The sequence below is a fragment of the Lepidochelys kempii genome, chromosome 20 (assembly GCF_965140265.1).
Source record: "Lepidochelys kempii isolate rLepKem1 chromosome 20, rLepKem1.hap2, whole genome shotgun sequence".
Classification (NCBI taxonomy): domain Eukaryota; kingdom Metazoa; phylum Chordata; order Testudines; family Cheloniidae; genus Lepidochelys; species Lepidochelys kempii.
In genome coordinates, this window is record NC_133275.1 from 23,138,440 (window position 1) to 23,159,404 (window position 20,965).

Here is a 20,965-nt window from a genome sequence, read left to right on the forward strand (position 1 = left end):
TGCAGAGAGTGGGGGCGACAGAACCCAGGCATCCTGACGCCCCGTGTCCCTGCTCTAACCACTCGCTAGACCCCACGCCTTTCCAAGCTGGGAACCAGAACCAGGGAGCCCTCGCCGCACCCCCCCATGGTACTGCCTCCAAATCAAGGCTTGAGTCCCCACACAGGACAGCGACCACCCTGCAGGAAGCCATGTGGGCTGTGCCATGTAGAGGCTCCCTGCTGACACCCACCTCTGCTGGGCCAAGGGGCACCCCACTCCCATGTGCAGCCCCTCTCTCACGCAAAGAAAGTCCCAGCCCCTCCCCGCAAGAACACCCCACAGCTATACTTTCCTCAGATTTTTTTATTATTATTATTATTATTTACATGTTTTTCCTTAAGCTTTGGGGCCTCGGCTTTGTACAACACCTGGCAGAGCCCCCTCTGACTCCCAGCACCCGGAGAACCCCCTCCAGCGAGGGGGGGAGCAGCAGAGCATGCTGGGAGAAAGAGGGGAGGGGAAAGACAAGGGACCCATCTAGTGACCTGTAGTGGTGTAGCCCCCTACGGAAGGGAAGGGGGAGAAGGACGTGGATTGCTGGTTTTTAATGCAGCCTTGAGACTACCGGGGGGGTGGGGGGGGGCTGTGTTAAGGGGAGGGAGGGAATCCAGTATTCTCCCTGTGGCAGAGAGATCCTGCCCCTCCTTGGAAGGGGAAATAAATACGACCCCCCCCCACCCCTGCTGACTGCAAGCCTCCCTATCATGTGACAGACAGGGCAGGAAGGATTGTGCTCTGCGAGGGGGGGAGGCGGGGTCCTGGTGTGTAACTGACAAAGTGGAATGATCCAGACCGGAGCAGCGACCGCACATCCCTAGTTGGCGCTGGGCGGCTTGTAGGGCTCCAGGAGGAGGCTGGAGAAGGTGTTGACTTTGTCGGCTCCTCGCACCTCGTGGGGCAGCAGCGGCAGCTTGACGATGTGGAAGTCTTCGTACAGGTCCTCCATCTGCGGGGGGTGGGGAGAGGTGAGAGAGAACCAGCCTCCCCCCACCCCCACCCCAGAGGGGGCACAGGCTCTGTGGTCCCATTTGGCCGTTGGTCTCTCTGCTCAAGGGGCTTCGCTGCTTGGTGCCATGGCCCCACCACGAGCTGAGCTGAGGCCTGACAAGCTGTGTCACACGCTGGCACTGGGCAGCAGAGCTGGAGGCCGGATCGGGGGGGGGGGGGGGCTGAGCTGCTACGCCAGTGCTCGGTCTCATGTCGCAGCAGGGAGGGTTAAGGCCCCCAGGGCTGGGCTGGCAGACGCCTGGAGCCACTGGAATCCATAACAAAGGGGTTCTGGCTGCTGGGACACCTCTGTACCCACTGATCTCAGCCTCCCGTGCCAGAGAAGGAGCCTACTCCAGCCCCTGGGGGGTGGAGTTTGAGAAGGCTGGAAGCTGCCCAGTGGGGAAGGCGGGAAGGGGAGGTAGAGAAGGCCATGAGGAGCCCAGTCCAGGGGCAGGGAGTCTGCTAGAGGGAACCCAGAGGTATGGGTCCAGGGGGAAGCTGCCCAGCCCCCTCCCTACCTGGTCGAGATATTTGGACTGGATCTTGTGCCGGGCCTCGCACATCTTGCAGGGCTTCTCCGGGTCCGGGAATACCAGCTGGTTGACGATGATGTTGTGGGTGTCGATCTTGCACTTGGCCAGCTCCTGGATGAGGCGCTCGGTCTCGTAGAGTGACAGGAACTCAGCAATGCAGACGCAGATGAAGGTGGTCTGCTCCTGCCGGGCGGGGGATGACACTGTTACTCTGCTCTCAGGGCCCTTCCAGGACCCCCAGCGGGGAGGGGGGGTGGTGGTGTTGGGGGAGCACTGTTAGCCCCCATTTGACAGAGGGGGAAAAATGAGAAACCAAGAATCGAAGAGATCTGCCTAGGATCACACAACACATCAATGGCAGAGCTGGGGATAGAACCCAGGAGTTCTGGCTCCCAGCTCTCCTACTCTAACCTGCTGGCCCTACTCACTTCCCAGAGCTGGGAACAGAACCCAGGAGTCCCCACTGCTCTTCCCACTAGACCATGCTCCCTTCCCAAGGCAAACAAAGTACAAAGCTAATGAGAATCTCACCCCACTGACCTGTATGCAACCTTCTCCCAAAACCCATGTCACTGATTGAGACCTGCGCAGGAAACACGCACAGGAAGAAGAGTTTGTTAAGGGAACTTAAAAGCCAGGCAGGCTCCCAAACCAAGGACAGCATAGCTTAAGAGCAGATTTAAAATGATCTTTTCTTATGCTTAGTTGGGAAGTTCTTTGGGGCAGGGGCTATCCGTCTGTCCTGTGTCTGTCCAGCAGCCAGCGCTGGGGGTGCTACTGCAAAACACTAAATAAATACACACAGTCGCTTTTAAAAGAAAAGAGCTTTCCCAGGCAGGATTAGATCAACAGGCCCACCCAGCGCCCTGTCCCATCCCCGCTCCCAGGATGGGACCCACCGTGTCCTCTTGCCCAGGGTCACTGCTGCCACACTAGATCCCACCAATGGTTCACCGGATCCTCACCTGTGTGTGTGGGGGTCCTAACCACCCAGCCCACATTGCTCAGTGGCAGGGGAGGGAAGAGGTTAAATCAGAGAAGACTGCACCCGTGGGGGTGGGGTGGGAAGAGAAGGGATTCCTGCCTGACCCCACCAGGCAATCAGCGTCTGCCCTGCAGCATCCAGAGCTGGGAGCAGCAGATAATGGGTGAGAAGTGACACGGCCCCCGCCCGGCCCTTTGCTTTTCAGGGCAGACAGATGGTGGCAGACAGGAGGGTTCCCCCTGCGGCAGCGAATTCCACAGCAGCCTCGCAGGAATGCAAAGGGACTGGTGGGGCTGGGTTCACTGTCGCCCCAAGGGGCGTTGGCAATACCAGGTCTGATGCTCAGTTGCATTGTGCTGCTGGAGCAGCCCAAAGGGGGCCTTAAAAAGGTAGAAACTCCTCCTCCCTGCCCATGCACACCTGTGTGGGGTGGCTGGAGTATGCTGCCTTATTAGGGTTGCCAACCCTCCAGCATTGGCCTGGAGTCCCCAGGAATTAATATTAGTCCTTAATTAAAGATTATGTCACGTGAAGAAATCTCCAGGAATACATCCAACCAAAACTGGCAACCCTATGCCCTATAGCTATTCTCTGCTTCCCGGAGCTCATAGGAATCACAGCACCAACTAGAGCAGCCTCAAGGCTTCTCTAACTTGCACCAGCAGGGCCCCCAATAACGCAGGGAGCACAAAAGTGACCGGAAGCCGTGTCCTTCATCCCTGCCCCATGTGCAGGAACAAAGGGACCAGGAATCAGCCCAACTCTGTCAGACTCCAGTTTGCATCAAATACCAGACAGAGCACCTTTCTCCAAAGCCTGTTTGCAACTAGCCTTGGGCTAGTGCCAGAGAACTGGAAATTGACCAACCAAGGGGGTCAAACTGACCGGTCCAGTTTCACTGTCCCAAAGGGAGGGACAAACAAATGTCAAGAGCGCCAATGGACTGCTGAGATGTCTGGGTGACAGGTGCTGCAGGGATGTTGCCATCCCAACCGAAAAGATCCCTCCCCTTCCTACCCAATCCTGGCTACTAACACTTGAAGGAGTTTTTCCCCCTTGATGTAGGGAATCCACCTCTCCGGGAGGCAGTAGCTAGGTCAATGAAAGAATCCTTCCCTTGGACTACACATGTTGATCTCACTCCAGTACTCAGGGCGTCACATTTTCATAGCCCTGTACGACACAGTTAGGTCTAACTTTTGGGTGTAGACTGGCCTGGGACTCAAGAAACTAGGCTCTCCCCCAGGCTCTGCAACAGAGCCCCGGGCAAATCATTTAACCCTCTTTGTGCCTCATGTGAAAATGGGGCGGGAGCTTCCCCCCTTCCTCGCAGGGATGCTGCAAAGATTGGATCTGAGCCCATCACAACAGATTTCAAAATAGGTTCAGCTAAACAGGAACAAAGAACACAGAGTTCATCAGGAACAGCTGGTGTACTTTAAATTTGCATCGTACGTTAATCCGCGTTAACTCGCAAGTGTAGACAAGCTCAGGCCACAAGAGCCAGGTAAGAACGTAGACAGAGGCCTTAACTGTAAGCTCTTTGATACCGTTCAGAGAACGGCCATGAGAGGAAAGGGGTGGAAAACATGCCTTACAGTGCTGGCCTCAAGGAGTGAGTCTATTTAGATTAAGGAGAAGGCTAAGGGCTGACCTGATCACAGTCTGTAAGTACATCCCTGGGGACCAGATCATAGAGCTTTGTCTGCTAGACTGAACTGCCCAACAAACTCCAACAGCTGGATGCGGAAGCTGGAACAATTCAGATGGAAAGGTGGAGGCATGGAGGGTAATTTATCACTGGAAGAACTTAATAAGGGCTCTGGTGCATCCTCCATCACTGGCAATTTTTAACTCTTGACTGGCTGTTTTTCTGCTCTAGTTCAGACAGGAATGAATTCAGGCCGGTGCCCTACAAGTCAGACTAACCAGCGGTTCTCAAACCATGTTAATAGAGTTGCCAGGGCTGGCTTAGATTTGCTGGGGCCCAGGGACAAAGCCCAAGCCCTGGACAGAGGGACTAAGGTTATAGGCCCCCTGCCTGGGGCAGTGTGGCTTTGGCCCCCTTTCCCCCCGTGGTGGTGGGGCTTGGGTGGGCTCAGGCTTTGGTCCCCTTTCCTGGAGTCCTGTCGTAATTTTTGTTGTCAGAAGGGGGTCGTGGAGCAATGAAGTTTGAGAACCCCTGGACTAGATGATCACACTGCTCCCTTCTAGCCTTAGGATCTATACGTGTAGGTCCCAGCACCCAGCACAATGGGGCCGGGTCGGGGCCTCTGGGTGCTACTGGAATACAGACAGATACTAATTGTGACAGTGTCTAAGCACTACGTGCCTTGAGTCTTCACTGCGTTCTGTGCGGGTGCTGGGCTCAGACAAAAAAGGCAACGATGGACCCGCCACTTCCCCCTTGTTGAGTTCTTACCGGGTCTTTGAATTGCTCGCTCACTGACCGGATGACGGGGAGCGTCTCCTCCAGCTTGGAGGCCAGCTGGTCGGCATTCATGTCCCCCAGGCCAAGCATGTTACACATCTGGAGAGAGACGGGGAGGGAGGCAGGGTTAATAGTGATTCAATGCCACAGCTCAGCTCAGAGAACCGGCCAGTAGCTAGCGCTCCGAGCCCAACAGGGCCATGAGCTGGATGCAGTCCCACGGCAGGCTCAGCCAGCTGGACCCCAGGACGGGGTGTCCCATAGCCCCAGCCAAACCCAACCTGACTTACGCCAGAGGAATACAGAGCCATACCCATGAGGGCCCACGCCAGATCAGAGCCGTTGAGTGCGACACACCATGACCCAAGCCAGAGCAATCGAACGCTGCACACCAGGGCCCAGCCCACGGTCTAGCTCAACCCCACCCAGATCTAGAAAGAAAGCTACTTGCCGAGAAGAACCATGCAATGGCTCCCCAGCTCCCTTCCCCACTTACCTGAGATATGAAGGGGCTGATCTGGTTCTTTATCTGCATCAGGCGTCCCAGGCCCCGCTCCACGATAGTGGGGAAGTTGAGCAGTCGCAGTGTGTGCCCAGTAGGGGCTGTGTCGAACACCACCACGGAGAAATTCATCCCCTTCACCAGCCTGTATGTGCCAGACAGACATTAGCACCAGGGTTGGGAGCAAAACCCCACTCAGCTCATTCCCACAAGACTCTGGGGAACCCCCCTTCCCTTCTCCCTAGTGCTGGTAAAAGGTGTCAGACTATGCAAACCAGTCTCCCGCCTCCCTGGCTGTAGTATATATCAGAGGGCTCTGTCCTCCCTCCCTCACCTTTGGAGGTGATCTTGTCCTGCATAATGGTACATCCCAGAGCACCTCTCTGTAATGGAAAGGAGGACTTGTGGCACCTTAGAGACTAACAAATTTATTAGAGCATAAGCTTTCATGAGCTACAGCTCACTTCATCAGATGCATGCGGGAAGTGGTGTGGGCCAAGGGACATGCTGGTCGCCCTTCCCGCATCCCCCATTGGCCTGTAGCGGCAAACCGTGGCCAGTGGGAGCCGCGATCGGCTGAACCTGCGGACGCAGCAGGTAGACAAACTGGTCCGGCGTGCCATGGGTTTTCCCTGAACAAGCAGCAGACCGGCTTTGAGAACCACTGGCCTAGAGTGCCCTTCCACGTGCAGGGGAGGGGCTTGTTCTCCATATCTCCCCTCCCTACTGTAATAAACTCACACTTGGGTAACTAAGTCCCCTAGATAGGCCCCCACACAGGCTGAGCAGTGGCACCTAGCGGGGAGTTCACCCTCTGTGGTCCTTTCCATGCTTGGCACAAATTGGCACAGTGGGTGGCACAGTGGGTGGATTCCCAGAACTCTGGCCACGTTAGACAGGAGCTGGATGGCTCAATCAGCTGTCAGATGGGGGTGGATCTGGACTGGGATTGGCTACCTAGAATTTCATTCCCATAGTCAAGAGTCCCAGGTGAACTACACGCTGCGGAGGGAATGGGTTTTGCTTCTGCTTGGTTTACATTTCCAAATGCTTCGCTGAGAAGCCTTTCAGAGTAGCAGCCGTGTTAGTCTGTATTCGCAAAAAGAAAAGGAGGACTTGTGGCACCTTAGAGACTAACCAATTTATTTGAGCATGAGCTTTCGTGAGCTACAGCTCACTTCATCGGATGCATATAGTGGAAACTGCAGAAGACATTATATACACACAGAGACCATGAAACAATACCTCCTCCCACCCCACTGTCCTGCTGGTAATAGCTTATCTAAAGTGATCACTCTCCTTACAATGTGTATGATAATCAAGTTGGGCCATTTCCAGCACAAATCCAGGTTTTCTCACCCTCCGCCCCACCCACACAAACTCACTCTCCTGCTGGTAATAGCCCATCCAAAGTGACCACTCTCTTTACAATGTGTATGATAACCTGGATTTGTGCTGGAAATGGCCCACCTTGATTATCATGCACATTGTAGGGAGAGTGGTCACTTTGGATAAGCTATTACCAGCAGGAGAGCAAGTGTGTGTGTGTGTGTTTTTTGGGGGGGGGGGGGGGGGCAGAGGGTGAGAAAACCTGGATTTGTGCTGGAAATGGCCCAACTTGATTATCATACACATTGTAAGAAGAGTGATCACTTTAGATAAGCTATTACCAGCAGGAGAGTGGGGTGGGAGGAGGTATCGTTTCATGGTCTCTGTGTATATCATGTCTTCTGCAGTTTCCACAGTATGCATCCGATGAAGTGAGCTATAGCTCACGAAAGCTTACGCTCAAATAAATTGGTTAGTCTCTAAGGTGCCACAAGTCCTCCTTTTCTTTTTTTGAGAAGCCTTTGTGATTGTTCTCAATAACTGTAATATTATGATCGAGCCTAGAGGCCCGAGCAGAGATCAGGGTCCCACTGTGTCAGGTGCTGCACAGTGTGGGAAGCCCTGCCCCAAAGAGCTTGCAGGGCAAACAGAAGAGCTGGACAAGGGAAATGCTCTTAGTTCCGCTTTACAGCTGGGGAACCGAGGCCCTAACAGCCACAGCCACTAGCCCGTAGTCACAGCAGACACCTCGGGCAAATAGAGGTCTTGAGTTTATGCCCTGTCCATTAGGTCATCCCTCTGACCCTGCCAACAGCTACGCACGCAGAGTCAGCAGGTGAACCCAGATCTCACAGGCCCAAGCATGATGCCATGCGGATGTGGGGGGGGAAACGTATCCACCTTGAAGACCTATAGCCGCCTTCTGACTATAATGGTACACTCCACCCCCTTGCTGATGGTCTCTTACCCCCCGTCCCATCCCCATGTGACAGATGTGCAGCCACATTGCTTAACACACTACAGGAAGGTGCTCAGACCAGTGACAAGTGCAGTATGAGAACCTATATAGAAGACAGTCCTCTTTCACTGACAGATGGTCTCATTCCCACCCACAGTGCTGTAATCGTACATTCTAGTGACCCTCATCTATAGGTGGTCTCAACCCCTGCCTTGACAGCACATCCAACCCCTTCTCCTTTCCCCACATAATGGTACATCCCAACCCCTCCTCCCCTACCACAGGTAGTCTGTCCCCAACCTCTCCTCCTCTGTGATAGGCGGCCTGCCCTTGTCACCCTTTTGTCAGATCTATTCCAACATCAACTAAGCTTCCCAATCTCTTCAGGCAAGTATCATGGGCCAGTGCCAGGCTGCCGAGCTCACCTCATCACCTCCGCATAGCTCATGGCCTCATCGATGCCGGGGAAGGCGCTCATGGCCTCCTGCATCATTTTCTTGCCCATGCTCAGCATGTTGTCCTCCTCAAAGAACTCATCCGGGAGCTCAGCCACCCCCAGGCTGGGGTCGATCTCCTGGGGAAAGGGAAGAGAAGGGGGCAAGCATTTAGCGAAGAGTGGCCTTCGCTGTCCAAATGATGGGAGACTTGTTGGCTCAGCACCAGCTCTTGCCTTCCACATGAGAGCATGACAGAGGGGAGATGAACACATTTCAGAATGCCTGATGGGTTAGAACAGGGGCTAGGAACCAGAGCTGCTGGATTCTATTCTCTGCTCTGGAAGGGGAGTGGGGTCTAGTGGTTAGAGCAGCGAGAACTGGGAGCCAGGACTCCTGGGTTTTATTCCCTGCTTTGGGAGTGTGGTCTAGTGTTTTGAGTGGTGGTGGTGGTGGGGGGAACGGGACGGACGGGCTAGGAGTCAGGACTCCAAGGCTCTAACTCTTGCCTCTGAAAGGGAAGTGGGGGCTAAAGGCTGAACGAAGGGAAACTGAGTCAGGACTCTTCCCCCTCTCTTCCCAGTTCTAAGAAGCTTGATCGCGTGGTTAAAACAGGCAACTTGGAAGCAGGACTCCTGGGTCTGTCACTGCAAGCACTGGGGGACTCCGCTCCAGCCCTGCATGTGGCAAAATGAGCCATTGGAAACCCATCCTCTTCCTCCTTCCTCTCCTGCCCCCTCCCCGCCCACCAGCCCTAACTCACCATTGCAAACAGGTTGTCATAGCCCTTGACTTTCGTGGGGACCTTGGAGAATTTCTGGTCGAAGGCATCAGAGATGTTGTGGGCTGGGTCGGTGGAGATGATGAGGACGCTCTCGCGCACCTTTGACAGCTGCACGGCCAGGCTACAGCTGTTGCGGGGGACAAGTCAGTGGGTGTGAGAAGGAGAATAGCTCTGGGAAATCCAAGGGGTTGGGAATAGCAGGAGGGGTGAGGCGTGGGATAGGGGGGCAGGGGGCACTTTCAACTCTCCCCTGCAGGAAGCATCTCACCCCCCCTGCCCAGCTGCAATGGTAGATTCCGGCTCCCCTGCAAGTAGTCTGTTCTCCTATTCTCCCCCCCCCCCAGCATACTGGTACATACCAAGTACACCAGTAGAAGAGTCTTGTTCCTTGGTGCAATGGTATATCCCAAGCACTCCTCACAAGTTATCCCCCTCGCCACCCCCATAGTAATAACATGCCCAACCTCGCTATCATGGTACATCCCAACCCCTCTAAACGATCTTCCCACACCTCTCCCCTACACAATGGTACATCCCAACCCTTCTAGCCTACAGGTGGTGTCATTCTCCCTATATACTGCCATTGGTCCATTCTATTGGGCCCTCATCTACAGGCAGCCGCAAACTGCCCCCGTGATGGTACATCCAACCCTTCCTAGGGGCCTCGACACTCCCAACCGTCATCCCTCCCTCTCCAAAGTAATGGTACATCCCAACCACTCCCCCTTCTCTCTACATAATGGTACATCCCAACCCCTTCAGGTGGCCTTCCCAAGCCCCAACCGCTCCTCTTCCCCCCCCCATAATGGTACATCCCAACCCCACAGGTGGCCTTGCCACCCCTTCTTCCCCCATAGTGGTACAGCCACGCACGCTCTCAGGCCCTCCGCCAGCTGTAACAGTCTAACCCACCCCCCTCACCTGCAAGTGGTTTTGCCCACTCCTCCCTTCCCCCCCACGAAGATCCACTTGAGGCTCCGCTGCTCGATGATGTTGCTCAGCGTCGGCTCCAGCGGTTCCACATCGGGGGCGTCCTCGAACTCGTCCGCCTCCAGCCCCCAGCCGGACCCCGCCGCCGCCATCTTGGAACCGGCTCACGTGACTCGGTGCTGCGCCAGACCATTCGCGGAGGAGGAAGCACAGAGTGAACACGCAGCGACAGAAGAGGGAGCTGGGCCGCCCTACCCCGTCACGCTCGCCGTACTGTCCCCCGCAGTCTACAGCAATGGTACAGTCCGACCACGCCCCCTCATCATCTGACTGGGTCACACAACAAGCCCGCCCATCCTGATTTTGCCCGGAAAAGTTCCGCCCCTTTGCCTCCTCTGATTGGTCCCTACGACATCTGCCTTACGTGATTGGGCTAAAGAGAGGGGAGTTGATTGGTTCGTTGGATTATAGGGCGCCGACAGCCTCACTTCCACCCAAAGGGCTCCTGATTGGAGTCGAGGGTCACGATCTGGCCGATCATTGGCCGTGGTGCCCGCCATTCCCCCGGAGCGCGTGCCGGACCAGCGTACCTTACGGGCACGCCCTCGCATTCCCAGCGTGCCTTGCCCCGGCGAGTTCCCGCAAGCCCCTGGGGCCGCAGAGCGCTCGCTCGCCCGACCCCCGCTGGGGCTTGTCCCGTCGTGCCCCGCGGCCGGCGCTGGCTCTTCCCGACACCCCCCGGGGCGCGGCGGCCTCCGCGGACAAGATGGCGGCCCGAGGGGGACGGGCGGCGGCGGCTCCGCAGGGCCCGGGCGGCGTCAACATCTTCGCCAACGACGGCAGCTTCCTGGAGCTCTTCAAGCGCAAGATGGAGGCGGAGCAGCGGGGGCGGGAGGCGCCGGCCCAGGGGGGGCAGGAGGCAGCGGCCGCCGCCGGGACGGTGGGGCCTGGGGAGGAGCCGGTGGCAGGGGCGGCCCCGGGGGACTCCGGGACTGAGCAGCAGCGGCCCCCGGAGGGGAAGAAGAGGAGCGGGAGCGCGCTCAGCTTCGTAAGGACCCGGGGCCCCGCTTCCCCGCGCCTCCCCCCGACCCCGCTCCCCCCTCCGGCCTCCACCCCCTGGGTCCTCTCCCATCCCATCGACCCCCAGCCTCCCGCTGCCTCCTCACACCCCCCCCTGCTCCCCCCTCCGGCCTCCACCCCCTGGGTCCTCTCCCATCCCATCGACCCCCAGCCTCCCGCTGCCTCCTCACACCCCCCCCGCTCCCCCCTCCGGCCTCCACCCCCTGGGTCCTCTCCCATCCCATCGACCCCCAGCCTCCCGCTGCCTCCTCACACCCCCCCCTGCTCCCCCCTCCGGCCTCCACCCCCTGGGTCCTCTCCCATCCCATCGACCCCCAGCCTCCCGCTGCCTCCTCACACCCCCCCTGCTCCCCCCTCCGGCCTCCACCCCCTGGGTCCTCTCCCATCCCATCGACCCCCAGCCTCCCGCTGCCTCCTCACACCCCCCCCCCGCTCCCCCCTCCGGCCTCCACCCCCTGGGTCCTCTCCCATCCCATCGACCCCCAGCCTCCCGCTGCCTCCTCCTCACACCCCCCCCCGCTCCCCCCTCCGGCCTCCACCCCCTGGGTCCTCTCCCATCCCATCGACCCCCAGCCTCCCGCTGCCTCCTCCTCACACCCCCCCCCGCTCCCCCCTCCGGCCTCCACCCCCTGGGTCCTCTCCCATCCCATCGACCCCCAGCCTCCCGCTGCCTCCTCACACCTCCCCCCGCTCCCCCCTCCGGCCTCCACCCCCTGGGTCCTCTCCCATCCCATCGACCCCCAGCCTCCCGCTGCCTCCTCACACCTCCCCCCGCTCCCCCCTCCGGCCTCCACCCCCTGGGTCCTCTCCCATCCCATCGACCCCCAGCCTCCCGCTGCCTCCTCACACCCCCCCCGCTCCCCCCTCCGGCCTCCACCCCCTGGGTCCTCTCCCATCCCATCGACCCCCAGCCTCCCGCTGCCGCCTCCACACCCCCCCCTGCTCCCCCCTCCGGCCTCCACCCCCTGGGTCCTCTCCCATCCCATCGACCCCCAGCCTCCCGCTGCCGCCTCACACCCCCCCCGCTCCCCCCTCCGGCCTCCACCCCCTGGGTCCTCTCCCATCCCATCGACCCCCAGCCTCCCGCTGCCTCCTCACACCCCCCCCTGCTCCCCCCTCCGGCCTCCACCCCCTGGGTCCTCTCCCATCCCATCGACCCCCAGCCTCCCGCTGCCGCCTCCACACCCCCCCCCGCTCCCCCCTCCGGCCTCCACCCCCTGGGTCCTCTCCCATCCCATCGACCCCCAGCCTCCCGCTGCCTCCTCACACCCCCCCCTGCTCCCCCCTCCGGCCTCCACCCCCTGGGTCCTCTCCCATCCCATCGACCCCCAGCCTCCCGCTGCCGCCTCCACACCCCCCCCCGCTCCCCCCTCCGGCCTCCACCCCCTGGGTCCTCTCCCATCCCATCGACCCCCAGCCTCCCGCTGCCTCCTCACACCCCCCCCGCTCCCCCCTCCGGCCTCCACCCCCTGGGTCCTCTCCCATCCCATCGACCCCCAGCCTCCCGCTGCCTCCTCACACCCCCCCCTGCTCCCCCCTCCGGCCTCCACCCCCTGGGTCCTCTCCCATCCCATCGACCCCAAGCCTCCCGCTGCCTCCTCACACCCCCCCCGGCTCCCCCCTCCGGCCTCCACCCCCTGGGTCCTCTCCCATCCCATCGACCCCCAGCCTCCCGCTGCCTCCTCACACCCCCCCCTGCTCCCCCCTCCGGCCTCCACCCCCTGGGTCCTCTCCCATCCCATCGACCCCCCAGCCTCCCGCTGCCGCCTCCTCACACCCCCCCCCGCTCCCCCCTCCGGCCTCCACCCCCTGGGTCCTCTCCCATCCCATCGACCCCCAGCCTCCCGCTGCCTCCTCACACCCCTCCCTGCTCCCCCCTCCGGCCTCCACCCCCTGGGTCCTCTCCCATCCCATCGACCCCCAGCCTCCCGCTGCCTCCTCACACCCCCCCCGCTCCCCTCTCCGGCCTCACCTCCTCTCTTTCTCCCCCCCCCCCAGTCTCTGGCCTCCACCCCCTAGGGCCTCTCCTATCCCATCTACCCCCGCTCCCCTCCCTGGCCTCAATGCGATCTCTTCTCCTCCTCCCCCCTCCCCCCCAATTTCTGGAGTCTCTCTTACACTGCTCCCCTCCCCCTGTGGCCTTCCCCTGATCGTGCTCTCCAGCTGCAATCTTCTTATCTTCCTCTAGTTCCTATGAATCGCCCCCCCCCTTACATCAACACCACCAGCCTGCTGCCCCATGTTCTCTGGAGCCTCCCCCACCGACTTCTCCTTCCTGTCCCCCCCACCATTGTTCTCCCCTAGGGCCTCCACTCCCCATTCTCTTCCTCTACACCCCACTTTTATTTTTCCTATCTCCCCTGGGACCTCAAACCCCCAGTCGCACTCTCCTACCCCATCCCCTGGGAGACCCTGACCCCCTTTCTCCTTCCTTTTCTTCTACTTCTTCTCTTACCCATTATGGGGCTTTACACCTGTTCTCTTGCTTCCATCCCTCTCCTCTCATTCCCAGGGCCTCCCCTGCTCTCCCTCCCGCACCCCCCCAGCCTTTACTTCCTTTCTCCTCCAGGGCCTCATTCTCTCTTATCAGCCCTGTGGACCTCAAACTTTCCCATCCCAGGGGGGCCTGTGCCCAACTCCCAGGAACCTCGTTTTACTGTATAACTCTCCCCCCCCCCCCCCCGGCACCTGCCCCATCACTGGAGGTTGCACTCTTCTTCACTTTCTCTAGCACATCTCTTCCCCATGATATTTATCTACTCCTGGACCACATATCCTGCTAGCTTCCCTATCCTTATTCTCTGAGCCTGCAGCCTTCCCTCTCTTGTCCCTCTTTGTGGGGTGCTGTTCCCTGCCACTCACTCTCCTGGTCCCCCTGCTGCTTTAGAACCCTCTGCAAGTGAGGAAACCCATATTTCCCATCCTCGTTCCCTTTCCATAATGGGGGGGGGTCTCCTTCCCCCTCACTGGGTGTCCTTATTCCACCCACACTAGGAAGCAAGTTCCCTCTCTGAAGGCAACTTCTCCACCCCCCACATGAAAAGTTTTTCCTCCTCCCTGGCAGTGGCATTTCTTCCTCCCTCCAATGCCTGGTGGTAGGTGCCCCAAACTTGATTTGTCTCTGGAATGTCCCCGGGAGAAGCTGTGCATGCATCTCACAGAGGTTATCCTTTTCCATCCCCTGCTCGCACAGCTTCATGGATTACTTTCAACTAGTTGGCTGTGCGCACGTGCCAGGACCAGGGGGGAAAATGTTAGTTGCTGGAGTCCTCAAAGTTTCTTCTGTAGAACTTGAATGGCCAGTCCTGGGCTCCAGCTGATCTGGTGTGTGCTCTGAGTGCCCATTAAGGAATGAAGTAATTACTAGAGCTTGTACTTCATCAAGGCTGTCCCCTTATCAGATGGCTAATAAATCCTTGGAGTTTATATAGCGCTTCAGATCATTGCAGTGCTAAGTAGCTAATTCTGAGCACTACTTAGAGGTAAGTATTATCCCTGATTTTGACCCAGGGAACAGAAGAGATACTGCAAGCAGACTAAAGCTCTCTTGGGCTAGTAGCAAAGCTGGATTAGAACCTGGTAGGCATGACTCCTGCTCGCTCCCAGTCCAGAGTTGCAGTCCTATCTCTAACCACTAGATCATACCCCCTTTAGATGTGAAAGGCAAACCCACTGTTCTTGGTTACCCGCCCCTTGCTTTAATAGCTGGCCCTCACTGCCTTGAAAGCCAGTTGAGCTTGGAGAAGTTAGAGCTTTGTGTGCAATGGTCAGTGCTGTGGAATTTAAGGTTGTGGCAGGTTTGTCAGCGTGGGACTGGGGACCAGGAGCTCCTGAGTTCTAATATCCACTGTGCTGCTGACTCTGTGGCCTTGGGCAAGTCCCTTACTCTTGCTTCACAGATTTGAGAGAATATGAAGCAGTAAAGGGCCCACAAATGCTATGAGCTATTGCTGATACTTGTGGTATTTATCAAATAGAGACTCTAGATGAAGCTGCTTTCTAAGGAGAGTTTTTTAGAGCTACAGAAGAAACTTATTCCAACAATGACATTTTTCACTTCCTGGCATGTGGGTGGAATTATGTCTTGCTGATTATTTTTTTTTAACCCCCTGGATCTTTACATCTTAATTGACTACTCTTCAGAGTAATAACAGGTTTCAGAGTAGCAGCCGTGTTAGTCTGTATCCGCAAAAAGAAAAGGAGTACTTGTGGCACCTTAGAGACTAACCAATTTATTTGAGCCCTGTTTGCACTGAATAGTGTGCTTCCTTAACAGTTATTAGCACTGTTTCCCTGTTGTGCTTGGAAGCTCGTTAGCTGTAACTTCTGAAGATTGCAATGATGCTAAAGCAAATCCCCTGCCCTGCCATTACAATATCTGGGTCACTGGTCAAACTATGATGGGCTAAATACATCTTGGGCCCTGTCCCCACAAGAGTTTGAACTATGCTAGCTACAGCAAAGGTCAGACACTGTTGTAGCGAGCTGGATGGGGACAACAAAAACTGAGTGAGAAAATAATGTTAAAGAATAACTATTGCCTTTCCCAGTTGTCTCGGGTACTGGCTGTACAAGTGGTGATAGGTGTGCGTGAAAACTGCAGTGGTGTTTGCAAATGTTAAACGGGTTCAGAGCCTTACCTGCTTTGGGCTTCAGCATTCAGACCTGGCCTCCGCAGTTATTACTCCTCCTCTTCCTTCCTACAGTGCTGGTCACTCACAGTGCCCTTTGGAACCCCCTAGCAGAGGACATTGAATAGTCAGTAAGGATAAGATTTTTGTCAAGGATATTTTTCGTAATCGTCAAGGACACATCACGGGCAATGAAGAAAAATTCACTGAAGCTGTGACCCATGACTTCTACCAAAAATACCCATGACAAAACTGGGAGCTCAGCTGCGGGGTCCCCACACTGCACGCAGCGGCTAGGGAGCTGCGGGGTACCCCTGCTGGGCGGCACGGGGACCCTGCAGCTCCTGGCTGCCACAGGCTGAAGTCACAGATTCCATGACTTCCATGACCTCTGAAAAAATCGTAGCTTTAATAATCAGTAGCATTGCTGGCCATCCTGGTGCCTGCTTAATGCATTGGATAGGACCTGATTCACCAAGATATTAACATTATTCTGTAATGAGGCTATAAATATGCAAAAAAGTTATTTGTGTGTCTGTGTACCTTGCTGAATCGGGCCCTAACCAAGGTAAAGCTGTCTGCTCTATGGTGTTCAGGACAGGCTTTGGTACTGTGTTTTTCTATTCCCTTCATGTTGAATGCCACCTTACTGTAGGGCTGTTAGCGAGAGCTGTTTAACTGCCTTTTAGAAAATAGCCACCCCATAGGATGAATTTTGCACGTTTACTGGTTCTAAACCCTATTTTGGGGTTTCATGTGCAGGCCAGTGAGTGTTGGAACGTAGTACAGTAGATCTCTGAAAACTGGACCTGGATGATGATAGAGGCACAAATCTGATCTCCCTTATGTGGAGCTAACAGCGCTTTTATTCATTGTAACAGCAGACCATGTTTTTCTGTTTGCTAGGGAACTGTATGGACTGAGAAACAAAAACCCATTTTTCCTCTGCCTGCCCTAGCTCAGGATCAACAGGGATTGTAGAGAATGAAAATCCAAGTGCAAAGAGTTTCCTGCCCTTTACTTTTATGTGTATTAATTGGTTATGAAGTACCAATTGCACGCATTGTGCTGTAGAGCCCTGCCTCCATGCTGTCACATTCCTAGCACATGTTGGGACTGGCAGTGAGGGAGATGGGCTGTCACTCAAGGCTTGCAGTATTATTGCAGCTTGGCTGGAACAGGAGCTGGGATCTCCTTTTTTGGGGTAGGAGGAAGCAGGGATTTCATGGCCTCTTGCCTTGCTCGAATGCCCTTTGAATAGGGTGATCCAAGGAATGGAAAACCTGTCTTATGAAAGGAGACTCAAGGAGCTTGGCTTGTTTAGCCTAACCAGAAGAAGGCTGAGGGGAGATATGATTGCTCTCTATAAATATATCAGAGGGATAAATACTATGGAGGGAGAGGAATTATTTAAGCTCAGTACCAATGTGGACGCAAGAACAAATGGATATAAACTGGCCATCGGGAAGTTTAGACTTGAAATTAGACGAAGGTTTCTAACCATTAGAGGAGTGAAGTTCTGGAACAGCCTTCCAAGGGAGGCAGTGGGGGCAAAAGACCTATCTGGCTTCAAGATTAAGCTTGATAAATTTATGGAGGAGATGGTATGATGAGATAACATGATTTTGGCAATTAATTGATCTTTGACTATTCGTGGTAAATAGGCCCAATGGCCTGTGATGGGATGTTAGAGGGGGTGGGATCTGAGTTACTACAGAGAATTCTTTCCTGGGTGTCTGGCTGGTGAGTCTTGCCCACATGCTCAGGGTTCAGCTGATCGCCATATTTGGGGTCAGGAAGGAATTTTCCTCCAGGACAGATTGGAAGAGGCCATGGGGGTTTTTCCCCTTTCTCTGCAGCGTGGGGCGCGGGTCACTGCTGGAGGATTCTCTGCACCGTGAAGTCTTTAAACCATGATTTGAGGACTTCAATAGCTCAGACATAGGTGAGAGGTTTATTGCAGGAGTGGGTGGGTGAGATTCTGTGGCTTGCGTGGTGCAGGAGGTCAGACTAGATGATCATAATGGTCCCATCTGACCTTAAAGTCTGAGTCTCTGAATCTGACTATTCATACTTCTGCAGGCTGCAGAGCAGGAACAGGAGCAGGGTTTCCCCAAGGCTGTGGTTGGGAGTCCCAGCAACCTACCTGACTGGATGTTGGCCATGAAAGAATGACTCTTGGAGATAATTATTCTTATGCAAAATGTCTGTCTTCCGCTGACTTTCTACTTAGCTAATTACAGAATGCACATAACCTCTGCTTACATCATTGCATAAAAATAATACCCCACTAGCTTTATAAGCTTGATACAGAGATTTCTAGAGTGCCCGGAGCACTTCCTCAAGTCTGTGAAAATCCACATTAATACTACACATGAGGCAGTAGTTTAACAGCAGATAGGTTTAGGGAGCTTCATGTGACAGGCTGTGAAATGCTCAGCATGCCCTATTGATGATTGCCAGTGTCTGACGGTGAAACCACTTCAGGCATATTTGAGGTGGTGGAAGGGGATGCATGAGGCTCGAAAAATGAAAGCTTCCTGGGGGGACAGCCCTGCTGTAATGGCTCGTATTGGGATGGGGAAGAACTCTGGGTTAGGATTCCGATTCCCTTGGCATCTGCTTGCGGTTGGATTAAACCAAACGGTGCGTCGGTAGCTAGCTGTTGGAAGTGCGTTTGTCTTCTCCAAGCATCTGTGGCTGTGGTGGGGCGCAGGCTGTAGGTAACGCTTGGCAGCTTTATTCTGAAGAAGAGGCGTGACGCGTTAAGATGATCTAATTGAAGGACTCCCTATTCCATTATATAGTGGGCAACATTACCCTTGCAGCTGCCAGGGCTCGTATAACGGTTGCAGTCTTCTGTCCCTTCACCCAGGTGGGCAAGCGGAGAGGTGGCAACAAACTAGCCCTGAAGACAGGAGTGGTAGCAAAGAAGCAAAAGACCGAGGAGGAGGTAAGTGGCGGAGCCAGGGTTGCCTAGTGGATAGCGCACTGGACTGGAACTGGGGAGACCTGGCTTCTGCTCCTGGCGTTGCTTTGCTGGGTGCTCTTGGGCAATTCATGACCCTTTGTGCCTCCATTTCATTATCTGTAACATGGGGTGATACTGATCTTTAAGTGCTTTGAGATCTCTGGTGGGAAAAATGTTAGAGAAGAGCTAGGGATGACCACAGAACCTCTGTTTTACAAACCAACTGGGAACCGAAGAGTTCATAAATGTGGTGGTCTCAAAATGACAGTTTCTGGTGCATAAGTTCAGGATTGTGCCCTGCATAGCTTGATTGCTTGTCCTTCAAACTGCTGCAAAGCGGTTTCCAATGCATTGACAGCATCGGAATGTGAAGGAAGTTGATGATGATCTTCATCATTATGTGATTTCCCCATCTGACATGGAGGGGGAGGTGTTTGTGTAACTGGTCATTTGTAAGATTGGTGTTGTAAAACGCAGGTTCTACTGTGATTAGTGATGATAAACATTCTTGAAAAAAATCAGTCCAAGAGCATATCTGGGCAGCGGGTTCTGGTGTGAAATGAGTTCTGAGTGAGTCAGTTCCTATGCTGCTTGGAGGAGACTTCGAGCCACCATTATGCTTGCCTATTCTGGGGCTGGGTTAAGGGAGACTGAATAAGAGTGTCTACATGGAGCGTTAGCTCAGAATAGCTATTCTGGGCTATTTGCCCTTGTATTGAAGCTGTTCTGTCTATGTGGACACACCCAAGTGTGGAATAAGTGGAACTACTTCTGTTTAGATTAATCCACTTCCAGTGTGGTAGTTCTGGGCTATTTCCCTGTGCAGACAGAAGAGCCTCTGAGCTGCTCCAAGTTACACCGTTTCCCATGGCCCTGGGAAGCAGAGAGTATCTGCAGTGCTACCTAACCATGCTCCTGTCCCACACCTCGGCTGAGGGCAGGGTGGGTCATTGGAGAGCCCTTGTGGTAATTGTACACCAGCGTCCTGTGCAGCTGAGATTCGCAGGGAGTCACTTGTGGGCACTTTAAACTGTCAGTGATGAAAGGGGCTTCAGTATAACAGTCAAGGTGTGTATGGGATTAAAACAGAAATTTGGATGCCACGTCTCCTGGGTTCTATTCCTGGCATGAGAAGGGGGCTCTGGTGCTTAGAGCAGAGGTGGGACAGGGAATCAGGATTCTTGGGGTCTGTCCCCAGCTCTGGGAGGGGCGGGTGGGGCCTAGTGATCAGAGTTGGGAGTAAAGATTCCTGGGTTCTAGTCCTGTCACTGGCTTGCTGTGGCCTTGGGCAAAAGTCTTCCTGTCCATGTCCCTGTTTGGGATAACTGCTGCTTTACCTGGTGAGGGTGTTGGCAGGTAGCTAATTGGTGTAAAGCCCTTTGAAAACAAAATCCACTCAGTGCATGTGTTTTGGTTACAGCCTTTGAATTTCCCCTTTCTCTCTCTGCAGGTTTTGACAAGTAAAGGAGATGCCTGGGCCAAATACATGGCAGAAGTGAAAAAATACAAAGCTCACCAGTGTAGCGATGATGACAAAACAAGACCCCTTGTTAAATAGCCCTTCTTTCTGCTGACTTCCGTGAGGACGCTCTGTTGTACATACTTATTTAAAACAGCGAAGGAGGGTAGCTAGTCACTGTGAACTTAACACAGCTGTTTCTAGCATTGGCTCCAATGGATGGTTCCCACAGACGTTTTTTATATACCCAGGCGCACCGAGACTTTCATTAGTCTGTCGTTTACTTAGTTTTGTTTTTCGTTGGTTCCTTCTGGGAAGTACGGACTCTGAATTAGTTGTAGCTTTTATTTTTTTAAAAGAATCCAAACTAGTGGAATCCCGACAATGTTGTATATTTCCGCGGCTGTCAAAGCAAAATCTAATCACCAGCTCTCGCATGTGAGATACAACTCGCTTCCACATCTGTACACAACCACCACCCCTGCTCTTCCCTCTCACCCACTGAGGACTCCAGCCGTCTCAGCAAGTTGAGCTTCATACTAGCTAACTTTGAGTAGAAACTCTAGGCGGTAGAGGGTGGGCGTCAAACTCCATTATTAAAAGTAAATGTGGATGCCACAGTTGCGTTTATTCATTAAAGACCTTGGATATTTTTAAGCTGCTCCTGCTTTGTTGGGTGTCTTTGATGCTGGTGCTGCATTCCCTGCGGCTCTGTTGGAGGGTTCCCAGTTGGTTCCTCGCGATACCTTTGCTCCGTTACCCTTCTCAGCGTTTTCAGGACCAATCAAGAGTTACTGGGTTACCGTCTCATGTGGTGGTTTCTCTCCCCAGTTCCTTCACACAACTTCAAGCGGTTTCAGACTGCCCGATCACTGCCTGCCTAACAAACTCCTGCGACTGCGACCC

The 20,965-nt window shown here is 55.0% G+C and overlaps 2 protein-coding genes across 4 annotated transcripts; one reads left to right on the forward strand and one right to left on the reverse strand.

The window, feature by feature from the left end:
* Positions 1-327: 327 nt before the first annotated feature.
* GET3 (guided entry of tail-anchored proteins factor 3, ATPase) lies at positions 328-10,238 on the reverse strand. The gene is made up of 7 exons (XM_073319108.1): positions 9,910-10,238; positions 8,968-9,115; positions 8,196-8,344; positions 5,478-5,628; positions 4,973-5,080; positions 1,551-1,748; positions 328-988 (listed from the first exon to the last, which is right to left on the reverse strand). The coding sequence occupies exons 1-7, from the start codon at positions 10,068-10,070 to the stop codon at positions 857-859; spliced, it is 1,047 nt and encodes a 348-aa protein (XP_073175209.1). The 5' UTR covers positions 10,071-10,238; the 3' UTR covers positions 328-856.
* Positions 10,239-10,587: 349 nt separating this feature from the next.
* On the forward strand, positions 10,588-20,720 carry TRIR (telomerase RNA component interacting RNase). Of its 3 annotated transcripts, none has more exons than XM_073319110.1 (4): positions 10,588-10,966; positions 13,993-14,093; positions 18,437-18,582; positions 20,051-20,155. In XM_073319110.1, exons 1-4 carry the CDS (start codon positions 10,685-10,687, stop codon positions 20,062-20,064), a joined length of 543 nt encoding a protein of 180 aa, XP_073175211.1. In that variant the 5' UTR covers positions 10,588-10,684; the 3' UTR covers positions 20,065-20,155. The 3 variants fall into 3 exon arrangements, with proteins under 3 accessions (XP_073175211.1, XP_073175213.1, XP_073175212.1); XM_073319112.1 differs by having other exon boundaries at positions 18,505-18,582; positions 20,051-20,140; XM_073319111.1 differs by lacking the exon at positions 13,993-14,093 and having other exon boundaries at positions 18,505-18,582; positions 20,051-20,720.
* Positions 20,721-20,965: the final 245 nt, after the last annotated feature.

Coding starts and splice junctions, on each gene's coding strand:
- GET3 (XM_073319108.1), bottom strand. CDS start 10,070: ATGGCGGCGGCGGGGTCCGGCTGGGGGCTGGAGGCGGACGAGTTCGAG. Junction 9,116..9,909: donor GTGGGCAAAACCACTTGCAG/GTGAGGGGGGTG, acceptor CCCCCGCAACAG/CTGTAGCCTGGCCGTGCAGC. Junction 1,749..4,972: donor GCGAGCAATTCAAAGACCCG/GTAAGAACTCAA, acceptor CCCGCCCGGCAG/GAGCAGACCACCTTCATCTG.
- TRIR (XM_073319110.1), top strand. CDS start 10,685: ATGGCGGCCCGAGGGGGACGGGCGGCGGCGGCTCCGCAGGGCCCGGGC. Junction 10,967..13,992: donor GCGGGAGCGCGCTCAGCTTC/GTAAGGACCCGG, acceptor CACCCACACTAG/GAAGCAAGTTCCCTCTCTGA. Junction 14,094..18,436: donor CCTCCCTCCAATGCCTGGTG/GTAGGTGCCCCA, acceptor TCCATTATATAG/TGGGCAACATTACCCTTGCA.